General features: G+C 47.6%; 1 protein-coding gene across 1 annotated transcript; it reads right to left on the reverse strand.

Moving 5' to 3' along the window:
- Window positions 1-362: 362 nt before the first annotated feature.
- L2HGDH (L-2-hydroxyglutarate dehydrogenase) lies at window positions 363-13739 on the reverse strand. The gene is made up of 10 exons (XM_075613837.1): window positions 13586-13739; window positions 11668-11783; window positions 9840-9991; window positions 7201-7332; window positions 6482-6644; window positions 5755-5789; window positions 4737-4904; window positions 3037-3194; window positions 2473-2604; window positions 363-1482 (listed from the first exon to the last, which is right to left on the reverse strand). Exons 1-10 carry the CDS (start codon window positions 13648-13650, stop codon window positions 1287-1289), a joined length of 1317 nt encoding a protein of 438 aa, XP_075469952.1. The 5' UTR covers window positions 13651-13739; the 3' UTR covers window positions 363-1286.
- Between the last annotated feature and the right edge of the window lie 34 nt (window positions 13740-13773).

Consider the following 13773-nt stretch of genomic DNA (forward strand, 5'->3'; position numbering starts at 1 on the left):
CTTAATGCAGAGCTGCGACGTTCAATGTATTCTTCTTTGTAAGGGCAAAAAGCTAAAAGAAGATAAAAGGTTTATTTAACAAAGTTTCCTGGCTGCAAAAATGGGGGGTAGGGGGGCAACAAAAAAACCACACACAGCCCCAGATTAATTAAATACAAAAATCCAGTTTCTTTCAAAGGAGAGTGTTTTTCATTAACCAAGTTTTTTTTTGGATCCAGTTTGCAGCTTGGGGATGGATAAATAACCCCTAAATCCAAGTCGTGACCCCTAAATCCAAGTCGTGACCCATGCACTTTGTTAGTTGGTAGTTGCAGGGTAATTGATGCCACCACAGATGCAGCGCAATGCATTTGGGTTATCCCGATTTCTAAAAACTATTAGTATTCTTTGAGCAAAGTGGACACGCTACTCAAAGATGGACAATCAGCCACACGTTTAGCGACGTTATTTTACCATGCCAAAGTACCAGGTCTAGTTAAAAAGTGCCATTTTCAGGTTTCAAAGAGTAGCTGGGTAAAATAACCATCGGAGACGGACTAAAAACCACATAAATCAGCCAAATAAAGCAATTTCGTTCCCTACAGAAGAATGCAGCTCCATTCAAATGAATGGGACTCAAATCCATCCCCAGAACAATAACCTGGCCTCACGGCATATTGAATAAGGGCCATGGTTTAAGACTGGCACTAAGTGATGAAAAGATTGACTATTAGTATTACTTGTCCCGAGGGTTACAATGTTGATTTGCTTCTCTTCCAGGCATTAAATACATTTGTAGTGAAAACACATCCCCCCCAACCCAGAAATCCCACCCGGTGGCTGGGTGCAGATCTTGCATGGGGACATAGGATTCCACATCGACGACGTCATCACGCTATGTTGTGACATTGAGGTACTGAAATATTTATAGTGGCCCATGACAAAATCCCAGAAGATACCACTAGCCTCACATCACACAGCCATGGCTATTATTAATATGCACACAGAATCCCGGCGAGCTCAAGCAACCCCACAACATACCACATAATATGTATATATAAGTGTCAAAAGGAGAGCTACTGAACGTGGCCAAATGTATACAACAAAAGACAGAAATGCCCAGTGCTACATCCAATATGACAAAAATACACAGAAAAGGGTCCTTATTCAAGAGATATATAGGCATTTCACTGTGTATTTTTCTCATACTGGATGTAGCATTGGTCATTTCTGCCTTTTGTTCTATTATTAAATAGGAGATGAATTCCACATATCAGTGTATTCGACGTTTTAATCCCTTGGGCTTTTCACAGTTCGAAGCGCTGCTCCACTTCCGACGCGATCATTTCTGCGATGGCGAGAGACGAGGTGGCGGCCGGGGACGGGGCGTTCCTCACGTGCAGGATGCGGCTCGCGATGTCGCCGGAGCCGCGGTCAAAGACAAAGTCGTCCACCAGATTCCCGTCCCGGTCAAGAGCCTGCGCTCGGACGCCTGATGGGCCCCTAATGGAAGAGAAGCATTTAGAAAGCGTGCTTTCCGGCGTACTGGCTGCTAATCGAGTGGTCTGTACACGAAAACATTAAATGCCCACAAGCCATACACAGTCCAAATACCGGTCGGTTCCAAAGAGGGTAAGGGTCATAGTCACCAAACTGTGCTACTCTTTAAGACACTTTGAACCCTGGCAGACACCCTATGTACACATTCACGTCGTATGGCGGAGGACAGTTTAGTAAATATGGGCCTACAGAATCCCTGCTATGATCATTACAGATTACACATACTAATCCAGCAGTCTCTAAACCAGTTAATGTGTGATGTACTCATTACTACAGGGTTCTGGGATTGCAACGACAATGAATTAAACATATTCAGAGAAGGCAAGTTCAAGTGGTTGTTAGCCGACTGAAAGAACGCAACCAGCTCTCCCTTTGAGTTCATGCTCACTTTGTGATGCCAGAACCACTGACACCCAAGTCTTTTTGTTACAGATAGTAAGAGAAAGGACTGGTGCTTGATGGATCATACGGTCTGTCCTGCTAGTCTATTCTCTAAAGAAGATTATCCACAGCCCAAAGAAATCCAGCACTAGCATCTTGCAGTTATATATATATATATATATATATATATCTCTATCGAACACAAAATTATTACAATTATAAGGGTATTGCTTACAAACGTATCCTTCAGTTGAAGTAATAGCCTTAGTAGTGATACGCCAACAAAAATACTTTATTGGCTGTTATTGTGTTAAGTGGAGAGGAGTGCCCTCTACTGGTATTTTGTGGGTAATCCTATTTAACACCACCAAGATACCTAGCTCGCCAAATAATGTAAGACATTGTAAATTGCAATAATCAATTTCAATTGATGAGCTTCAATGAGCTTTTTCCCTCACGTAATTGAAGCGGGGGTTCTTCATCATCAGGTGATGAAGGTCTCTGAACTGGAAACTATTTTATGAATACCGTGTGTCGACCTTCAAAAGTCACCTGAGGACATCGTTTCTGGACAGGTCAGGTATGAAAGCCTGAAGTCCCTTGAGCTGAGCCCCCAGGAAACACGCCCGATACATTTCTCCCACGCCGTACAAGAAATTCTTCAGCACAAGCTTACGGAAGCCACTGCAAAAAGTTAGACACAAATCTCAACGTAGGAACTGATGCGTTATACAGTTTTAGCTAATATTCCCTAACCAAGTTATGGTGGGTGAAAAAGTGACAAAAACAACCCTCCACCGCATAGCATGCAGCAAATGAAAAAATCACTTGTGACCACAGTCACATGTCTCAGACAGGTCTGCAACCCTGCTTTCCCCCATTATTGCCTAGCATACAGTACAGTGCTTCCACTGCAGCAAGGGATTCTGGGAAATGACATGCGAATGAGCACACCGTATTCCAATATTTACATGATATTCATGTCCCAGCTGTGAAATGTGATGGTTAGTTCTCACATTGCAACAGAATCGAAATGGGATCTATGTGGCTATTAACATGTCAATGCACAAAGTAAGGTGGATGTACACAGACTAAAATCGATAACGGACTCTTAACCTGTATGTGACTGCTTCAGTAAAATCCCTGGCATTGAAGTCATACAGACTGTAGCCCTCTCGTTTGAAGGCTAAAACGGCATTTGGACCAAGCCAGACGCTTCCATCCATCCGCGGGGTGAAATGGAATCCTAGGAAGGGAAACCGCGGATCTGGGACCTGCAACGCAATGTGGAGAACCGCGTGAATATGCAGCACACCTCAGTGTAACAGTCACATGCCTTAACAGCATCATTGCACAGGTCTGGAAGATACTACCAAGAGGCAGGACCTCTTTACCTCCAGTTGGGGTGTACTTTGTGACTCTTTACCATTAACATTGTATCTTCGAGTTCTTACGGTCTGCATGTTATTGAAGTCCAAAGGCCATATTTAATGAGCCGTGCTACTTCACGAGACCGCTTCCAGCGTACTAAATATAGCCATTACAGCCTATTCAACTCAATGGTCTGTAAGAGGTCTTCCCGAGCGGAAGTGGTCTTATGGAGTAGCACATTTTAGGAAAACATGGACCCATATATTTCATAGCTATGCAGGTTTGGGCCCAAGAGAACAGATGTAAGCAAAGAAAGGCCAACCACCAGAGAAGACACCGTGAGGTCTCCAATCAAAGGTCACAAACAACCTTGGTGGTCTCCAAAGACCCTCAATTGAACTCAGGATGCTATCATCGGCAGGCTGGAAACGTCTAATGCTTTTCAGACCGTGGTCCACTAATAGTCCCGTTCTGTGGGGCCCACCAGTTTGAATTATGTAAAATAAAAATGGAGTCGTCGGAAGAATTGCTGCTTTAAAGTGACAGTGACACAGTAAACATGGTCTACACCAGGGATGGCCAACACCCGTCTTCAAGGGCCACCAATAGATCAGGTTCTCAGGATATCCCTGCTTCAGCACAGGTGGCTCAATCAGTGGCTCAGGTATTTCAGGGGGGAGGGGGGTTAAAAAAATGTTTTAATCAAAACGACAAATATGGCCACCAAAACTACAAATATGGTCACCAAAACTACAAATATGGCCACCAAAACTACAAATATGGCTGCCATGTCACCAATAGAAAATTGCAGTGCCATCTCCTGATAATGTTGCAACTTTGTATTGGACGCTCCAGATCGAGGCTGGCCAGAATGGTATTTTCTGTTTTGCCCCTCTCCTAGACACAAATACCAATATCTCAGGAACCTTGGGGGGTAACTGGAGATCATTGGAACCACGGATCACCTTCCGAGGGACCACCCAGTCCGAGTAATTAAAGTAGCAATACAGGTTTACTTTGTTTTTGTATTACTCGATTGAAGCAGGGGGTCTCCGGGGCTGAACTGTGTTAATTTCAGCTCCGGGACACCCCTGCTTGCAGAGATACTTACTTCCGTAGGGGGTGCCGGCATCTATGCAGCCAGGGAACTATAGGACTAACGAAATGGCGGCGTTTAAATGTCCGGCGTCACGCTAGCCAATAGGAAGCAGTGATGTCACCTGGTGCGGTTCCTATTGGCCGGGACATTGAAACTTCACACAGATACCGACACGCCTCTACGGGAAGTAAGTATCTCTGGAAACTGGGGGTTCCCAGAGCTGAAATTAAGGGGGTTCAGCTGCGGAGACCCCCTGCTTCAACCCTGTAAAAAGAAATGTATTGCTGCTTCAAAGCCTCCCCCCTCAAACAAAAAAGCCAGGGTGGGCCCCGGCTTTAATACCTACTGGATAAATGTTTCCCTTAACGAGATAGCATTTCTCTGGCTTCAGCACCAAGTATTCCCCGCGAAACGGAACGATGCGCGGTTCTGCGCTGCCTCCGCTGACTTGGGACAAGCGGTCAGAGAAAAGTCCAGCGCACGTGACCACGTACTTACAATGCAGCTCTTCTCCCTGTCCGGGGAGCGGCAATGCACAAAGGGAGAATGTTATCATGGGATTATACCCACATATTAACTAGGTGGTTCTCAACATACAACCCTCTACACCCACCCATTGTATTACATGGACCCCTTTTCATTGAGGGGTCTACTTTAGGGACAGTTGCAATATACTACTATTGCTTATCCCTACCTATTAGATGATCCGGGGTGTTTACTTTGACACTCGTCATTGGATCACTTGTGCGCCTATAGGTCATTTTAAAGCCCTATATTTTATTGCTTGTGATTAATAAAGATATATTAATTATAGCAATTATCATTCAGATTGGGAGATTGAGTGCTATAAATTGGGTTTCTTCCCTCTCGAAGCTCTTACCATTACCCCTACCCATGAGCACTGCTCCCTACTCACTGTTAAGTTGATGCGAGGATCCCCTGTTTAATGTAATCAATTTATTTATTTTCCCCAGAGCTGAACTGCGATATTTTTAGCTTCTGGGCCTCCCTCCATGGAGCCTTAAATATTAACCTTTTTATGTGCCCTAAAATTAATTTAAAAAAATCAAAAAGATGGCTGTTGGGGTCATCCAATAGGAAGCTGCAATGTCATGCTCGGGTGATGCTGTAGCTTCCTATTGGACCGTCAAAGTGAGACTTGGATGGCAGCCATGTTGATTTTCCAAAAGGGACCAGAAATATTTGCACATAAAAAAGGTGGATATTTGTAGGTACTGGAGGATCCCTGGATGTGGAAGTAGCAGGGCTCAGCTTAAGGCTGTCCCACAGTTATTAGAGTAGGATGGATTGCGGCTTTAAGATTAGCTTGGTATGTATCATAACTAACAACAAAGTTATATTACCTTCGTGTTTCGGATTACAACGGGATATTCCATTCCTACAGTAAGAAAAACAAATATTGGATCTTTATTTGAAATTTTTTTGAATTAAAATGGCACATAATGTCCGGGAGCAGAACTGCAGCACAGCGCACAGCGCAGGCAATATGTTAAAAAAAACATGCTGGCCTTTGAACTCAGAAAACAACCAGTTTAGGCCCAGGTTCACTAAACAGTGCAAAGCTTTAGCACACCTTCACTCCCATTCATTGTATAAGTTTAGCACCGTTCAGTAAATCTGGGCCGCAGATTTGCAGAGTAATGGTGACCATGCTGGCCACTGTGTAAACATCGGGGCGATTTGGAAGAGGAATGAGGTGGAACCCCCCCCCCCCCATTTCCTGTTAGGCCGCGGATATAGTAGGCGAGCGACGGGATCGCGTGGCGTCGCGCGTGCCTGTTAGGTGAGCGATTTGTGGCCTGTGAGCTACAGTGACAGGGGGGGAGGGCGGGGGGAGCAGTCCGCCCTCATTGGCTGTACCGTGCACGTTACCCCGGTCAACGCGCGACCACATTAAAAAAATGTCCGCTGAAGAATCTGCCGCTCCCTCGCATGCGCACTATGAACCGCGCCATAGATCCCCTTACAGCTGCACGCGCCGGCGCTCACGCCACGCTGGCGACCTTGGTCTCCTCTTCTGTTAGGATATTTGGGGGGCAGGCTGTTCCCAAGAGGTTCATTTTAACTCACCCCCTGGAGACTCTGCCGGACTCTCCTTCACCATTTCTATATGGGTCACCTGGAAGTCGGTCAGCACGCTGCCGCCGGCCTCCTGGAAATCGTCCCTGTAGGACTCTGCCACCTGTCTGTAGTTCACAATCCCTGTGTATGGCGAGTCCAGGGCCATCACTCCCTGTAACACAAAGCGCAATGGCGGAGAGATAAAGGGCCGCGCCGGAAAGCCGCGGCCAACTCCAATCCTCAAGGGCCACCAACAGGTCAGGTTTTCAGGATATCCCTGCTTCAGCACAGGTGGCTCAACCAGTGGCTCAGTCGAAGACTGGGCCACTGATTGAGCCACCTGAAAACCTGACCAGTTGGTGGCCCTTGAGCCACCTGTGCTGAAGCAGGAACATTCTGAAAACCTGACCTTTTCTTTACATTTATCGGCCTTTACTGAATATAGGCTACAGACCAGGGGTGGCCAACTCCAGTCCTCAAGTGCCGCTAACAGGTCAGGTTTTCAGTCACCCATGCTGAAGCTGGGATAACCAGAAAACCTGACTTGTCGGTGGCCCTTGCGGACTGGAGTGGGGCACCCCTGCACTCGTGTGTACGCCCATTTGCCATTGACGGGGGACAGAAAGCATTACATGGTTGCAGCCCAAACTTGGCAGAAATCTGAACGTGGATAAGTTGGACCGACATGGGCGCCTGAACTATAGGAAACGTGGCAGGCGCTCTCTCACCCTGCAGTAGGGTTCTTTATCCTTGATCTCGCTGGCGTTAATGAGTCGGAGCCCCCTCACATTATTCTGCTGACCTCTTTCGTACAGAGCTTGCAGTCTCGGGGTCTCCTCGTGTTTCACCGCCACGATCAGCTTGAGAGAAGAGAAGACGTTACATGCCACGGTTACAATACCGCAGACAGCGGCGGATCTCCAAATACACCGCCCCTAGGCCGCGCTTATAGTGCGGGGCGATGTCGCCCGAAAACAAATGCATTGCCGCCTCCGCCGCGTGCGCTTATAGTAAGCGCGACGGCGACAATGCGACGGAGCGAAAACTGGTAGCCGGCAAAATTTGATTTTTCAAGGGCTGTCGCCTCATGTGACAGCCCCTGAACCAATCAAATGTCAGGAAACCCGCGCCGCCGCCGCCCGGCAAAATATAACTTTCGCCGGTGGTGACGGCGACGGGTGACGTCACCCGTCGTGTCGCCGGCACTTGCATGCGTCTGCCACCGGTGTGTGCCGCCCCGCTTCTCCTTCAGAATCCAGCATCAAATGACGCCGCGGATGTCCCCAACGTTACGTCGCGCGGCACCATGGCAACGAGACGCCGTTTGTGATGTCGGCGGCGTCAGTTGACGCTCGATTTTGAAGGAGAAGCAGGGTCGGCAGAACGGAGGCGGCCGGCACAGGTAAGTAAGTCCCTTCCCATTAGGTCCGATAGGCCGAGAACGCGGAAAATGCAAATGGGGGCGGACATTTTTGCCGCCCTAGGCACGGGCCTAACGTGCCTAACGGGAAATCGGACACTGACCACAGAGCAACTTACAGCAAGGAGAGCACGTACCCATTAATGGCTGCAGTGTACCGTAGAGAAGCTACTGATAATATATACCTTAACGCAGGGGTGTGCAAACTGGGGGGCGCTCCCCTGAGATTTTTTGGGGGGCGTGGGCGGTTTGCAGAGGTCCCGCGCTCTTCCCCAAGGCCTTTAAATTAAAGGCCGGGCGACCGCGCGAGGCCTCTGCAACCTCTACTTACCGAGGTTCAGCCGGCTTCAGGAAGCTGTCTGTGAGTAGGTTACTGACTCGGCACTTCTTTAACCCAGGTTGTGCTGAGAAGCTGTGTAATGCGCATGGCCAGCATCATTGCAGCACCCCACGGTTACAGAGGTAATTAAATTGTTGGGGGAGAGCACGGGGCCTCTGTCATTCTTACCTTCTCCGGCAGCATCTTCTCCTGCAGGGTCCCCTCATCATGGCGCCGTGACGTCACGTTGTCATGGCATCACGATGCCATGGCGCGATGATGTTGGGATGCAGAGGAAAGAGACGCCGAGGGAGAAGGTAAGAGGCCCTGCAACACGTGTCCCGGGACCCACAATAATCCCAGCCCTCCCTCAGTAATGTGGCGGGCATAAACTTAGAGGGGTTCCTTGTTAAAATGGATAAGAAGTAAAAGGTGACACTGGGTGCTCATTTGCATGTCATTACCCAGAATCCCTGGCTGCAGTGGCAGCACTGTATGCTAAGAGATAATGGGGAAGGGCAGGGTTGCAGACCTGTCTGAGACGAGTGAATGTGCTCACACGTGATATTGTTATTTACTGATAATATACACACACAACTACTGCAAGCTCACAGCCCTTTTTAAATTGCAGTTCTTGTTATGCCCCAGTGAATGACCTGTCTATTAAGACAGTTCTTCCTGCATTAGGGAGGTTAGGAGAGATTTTTCAGGTAGTGCTAGGACTTGCAAAACAGGGGGTACCGTGGCAAGCTTAAAACGCTTTGGCCAAAGAATGTAACAAAATGACCCTTAGTTGTGGGGGTGTGGGGGGGGGGGGGGAAACAGAAGTATTTAACTATATAATTTGTCCATTGGATGTAGCACTGGGGCTTTTTGTCTTTTGTAATATATACTGTGACATAGTCCCAGGATAGTGGGCAGCTTTCTGTCTGATTTATAACAGAAAGTGCGGACATAGTGTGGATGTGATCCACCCCACAGATTCACCGTCACTAAGGCTAGTGGATAGGAAATCCATACCAGACTTTACAATGGTTCTGGTTTCCCTCACCTGCTCTTCTAATTGAGGAACAGTAATATATTGGAGTTAGTTTGGCTGCTTTACTCTCTCTCAGAGCCTGGAGGCTGGGAGGACGCTGCTGCACAGGATCCAGTTCGGGGTAGACGGCCCCCTCACGTGTTGCAGCATCTGAGAATCTATTGGGACGCTGTCCCCATCTGACAGTTAAGAACTCAATGTTCTATCTGTGTGTTATTCACAGTTGATAACTGGCTTACCCAGCCAACATTGCAGATAGGAATATGCTGTGAGTTAGACTCCTGACAGGAGTAGATGTTATTTTTATGATTTCTTTTGTTTCTTAAAGTGAAAGTGTTTGAAATGTTTAGTATCACTAATGGAAATATAAACCGCTGAAGGTTGAGGGCCCCTTGTGTGTATACGTTTGTCCTCCTTTTCTATACTTTAAACCCTAGAAGACTGTGTAGACTGTCGCGATGAGCTTGGGCAAACGGCAGTGCTACATAAACCTGACCCACCTGTGCTGAAGCAGGGACATCCTGAATCCCTAACCTGTTGGGTGGGCTTGAAGGCTGGAGTTGAGCGCCCCTGTACTAACATACAGTACCTTCCCACACTGCTTGTAAGGAATTCCCTTCCGGTCGCAATACTCGTAGCAGAGCGCTGCTCCGCGCACGCACAGCCTAGCTTTCATGGACCCAGGCGTATAGTAAATGCCGCTGTGAATAACACCACTGTTATGTCCGCTCTGATGCATAGCTGTGTAACAGGAGACAAACGTGCGTCAGAAAGAGAAACTCCACATTTGCCTCATTTTCATTTTCCATTGGCAGGAAATGTAGCCGTTTCATGGAGACCCCTCCAATGGATATATTTGTAACAGATATGCAGTGTAATGACATGCAGAGGACACACTACTAAACACACGAACACGGACTTAAACCAGAAATGTAACATCCTCTAATCCCGATACTAAATATCACCAGGAAAGATATATACGATGTACTGTACATTATCATCTTGTTTAAAAGTTTACCCCATGAAAAGTAAAGAACTATTTAAAATTTGTCAGTATGCAAAATGCTGGGAATTTTTTTTATACACACACACACACACACACACACACACCGCACCAGAAGTAAATGGCAAATAGTGTAATATAAAAAAACACAAACATATAGCATAGACTAGGGGTGCGCAAACTTCCTGCGCTGCGACCCCCCTGCCTGCACTCCCCGTGTTACGTCACGGGGTCATGTGACTTCACGTCACAAGGCCCCGCGTGGTCATTTGACGCCACGTTGTCATGGAGACAAGTGGACACGGAAGCCAGGTAAGTGAGCCGTGCCCCCCAAAAAACAGGCGGGCATGCCCCCCCAGTTTGCGCACCACTGGCATACTTACAATAAAAAAAGTAAAAGTAGGCTCCTCGATGTCCCACTGAGAGCTGGAATTGTTCTGCTACGACCCGATGCACCAGGTCCCCGGACTCTCAGTTCACGCGCGACCGTGCGAGTGGCTTCACGCTTCGCTTTAGCTGGAGCGGTGTGCCCTGTAGTTGCACACGACGAGGGGGCGTGACCGTGATGTCATAGAGCTGGATCGCCCTCATTGGGCGAACCGCTCCCATGACCCGGCCGTCACGGGAGGAACCAAATGTATCTCTTGCCTCGCGCATCACGAGCGCCGGCGCCTCTGGTCGCCGCTCTAAAGACATCCTCATAGAGGATCATATTACTGATCGCGCCGCACGCGCATTCTTCCGCGCGGCCTCGCCGAGCAAGGACGCGGCCTGAGTATCCGTGGAGACGGTACAGCTGAACATCTCAACAGCTGATCCACTGGCGAGAGTCTCCACGCGACAGCACATGGACGCTCCTGCGTGATGACGTAATAGCAAAAGGTGACAAAACCTCAGCGCGTTTCGCACGTACAACATGCTTCACCAGGGGGAATTTTAATTAGAAGTCTATGCTATAAGTTTGTGTGTTTTTCTATATGACACAATTTGCCATTCACATCTGGTGCGCTGTGTCTTTCATGTTGTTGTTTTGAAGATCAGGTTGGATTATTTGGTGGGAGACCGGAACACCCACAGTAGGCTCATACAGCAAGGAAGTGGATACATTTAAAACTATCATTATCTTTGAACCGGTTGTACCATATGACAGTCTGCGTGATTGGAACTTTTTAAAATATATATAGACACATGTATATATACACATATATACATATACATACGTTGCGTCTCTGGGGACCCCCTACTTCCCATCCTGGTCAAAATTAAAATAAAGAAAAAGGGGCAGCGGGTTTAAAAACAAATGTACAGGAGGGAGTGCAGCTTTAATAATGACATAACAAGGCCGGCTATTGCCGAATGGCTCTAGCTTCCATCCCCTTCTCATGCACACCGAGTCTCTTACTCACAGTCTTACCTATATCTTTTTCTTTCTCCACAAGGCTGAAGCGGAGAGTCGGATGTCGCAGGAGGAGTTCTCGGGCAGACGCAAGACCCACAATCCCACCCCCAATGACGACCACATCATACGTGCTGAAATAAAGACAGGACAGGCGGTCACCCCAGGGACAGCACCGTGCGTCAGGGAAGGGGGAGACGTGGCATTTTATGCAAAAGATAATAATGATTTTTTTTTAGAAATTGTTGCTAGTGATTGCAGCGTTAAAAACAGTTGAATCATATAAAAAAATAGCAGGTTATTGATCTAAATAGCTTACAATCTATTCCTTTTAAAGCTGCAGACCAATATCCTACGTCTTTTTGTTTGTTTGTTTGTTTAATTAATCAGTTCTATACTATGAGAAAATACTTGTGTAATTAAAAAAATGATTGTTACATTATAATATATTCAAAATTTCATTAGGAGTTGTTTTTCAAAAAAGAAAAAAAAATGTATTTTCTCATAGTACAGAACTGATTTATTAAACACACGCGTAGGGTATTGCTTGGTCTGCAGCTTTAATGCTTTCACTGCTCTGGTGGTCTTCAATTCTTTGCAGAGTTTCCCCTCCATTAAAAGGATTGGTAGGTAACCCTTTCAGACTACGTCGTTATCCATTTGTAAAACCTGCACAAATCATGTATTCATTCTCGGGAAATTTTCTATTCAAGCGCTAAAGTTTAAAGTCCAGTCCAGTCTTTTCCAACATGTTTCCCATCTGGGACAATCAAAGGTCAGCGTGCGAGAAGGAAATAAATAAAATAAGTCATGCTGCAGTACTCCTGCATGGCACGTACGTGTTATTTTCTGATTTTTATTTCCTCTATAATCAAATTATTTTTCCTGTAATTATTTGAAACATTTCATCCTATTTTGTTCTTTGTGTTTTACATGCGTGCTCATTTGCATGTCATTACCCAGAATCCCTGGCTGCAGTGGTGCTTAACTCCAGTCCTCAAGCATCCCTCCCACCCCCCCCCCCCCCAACAGGTCAGGGTTTCAGGATATCCCAGCTTCAGCACAGGTGGCTCAATCAGTCCCTGCTTCAGCACCAGGGTTGCCACCTTCTACTGAAGGCTAACCCGGAGACATTTTTATATTTAGTGCTTGCCTTCAGCGGCGGTGTCTACCGGCATCCTCTGCCATACTCCCGGCATCTCCCCCTGCAACCCAGTCAATATGTCCGCGCAGCATCAAATGGCGCCGCGTTGCCATGACAATGGGATGCTACGTGATGTCAGGTGGCGTCAAGTTGCCATGACAACGGGAAGCCGTTTGGCGCTGAGGCGTCACGTGGTGGTGCACGCAATATGGTGCCGCATGACGTTACGTAGCGTCTCCTCATGGCAACGGGCGTCACTTGACGCTGTGATGCCACGTATCTTCCCTGTTGACGTGGCAACGCGGTGTCAAATGGACAGGAGTTGCAGGGGAGGATGCCGGGAGAGGCCACCGCCGAACGCCCTCACCCGGAAGTTTAGAAGGTAAACCCGTAGCCCGACCAAGACCCGTAGTCTCCGGGTGAAACCAGGTATGGTGGCAACCCTGTTCAGCACAGGTGGCTCAATCAGAGACTCAGGACAATCGAGCCACCTATGCTGAAGCAGGGATACCCTATGAGCCGGACCTGTTGGGGAGACTTTATGACTGGGGTTGAGCCCCCTCTACTTAGAGATAATGGGGAAGGGCAGGGTTACAGACCTGTCACATGTGAATGTGCACACACGTGGGATTTGTATGTGCTGTTTTCTATGTAAAATGCATTGTTATGTTACACTTTTGTTGCTTGCTGGGTGACAACAAGTTGTTACAGTCATTAAAAAATGTTACAAAGTATCTGTAATATATATATATATTAAGGGGGGTGACTGGGGGGCCCCTAGGATCCCATTACCTGTGCCCCCGGATCCCATGCTGGGTACTCAGGGCCCGGCTCATCACACAGCGGATCCCCGACATCCTGCAACCCCCCGCGGGGACCCCCAGTATCCCAGCACCGAGCTCAGCGCAGAGCAGCCGGAACTTCTAACAGCCAATCAGAGCCCACTTGTCATCCCCTCCACCAATGGGATGCGAAGGGAA

Source organism: Ascaphus truei, chromosome 9, assembly GCF_040206685.1.
Source record: "Ascaphus truei isolate aAscTru1 chromosome 9, aAscTru1.hap1, whole genome shotgun sequence".
NCBI classification, from domain to species: Eukaryota; Metazoa; Chordata; class Amphibia; order Anura; family Ascaphidae; genus Ascaphus; species Ascaphus truei.

What these genes read in the sequence shown, in the direction of transcription:
- L2HGDH (XM_075613837.1), bottom strand. Translation starts at nt 13,650, where the DNA reads ATGTCGGGGATCCGCTGTGTGATGAGCCGGGCCCTGAGTACCCAGCAT. An exon ending in TCCGGCAGAGTCTCCAGGGG is followed by an intron (nt 5,790 to 6,481) that starts GTGAGTTAAAAT and finishes TTCTTACTGTAG; the next exon opens with GAATGGAATATCCCGTTGTA. An exon ending in TTAAGGGAAACATTTATCCA is followed by an intron (nt 3,195 to 4,736) that starts GTAGGTATTAAA and finishes ATTGCGTTGCAG; the next exon opens with GTCCCAGATCCGCGGTTTCC.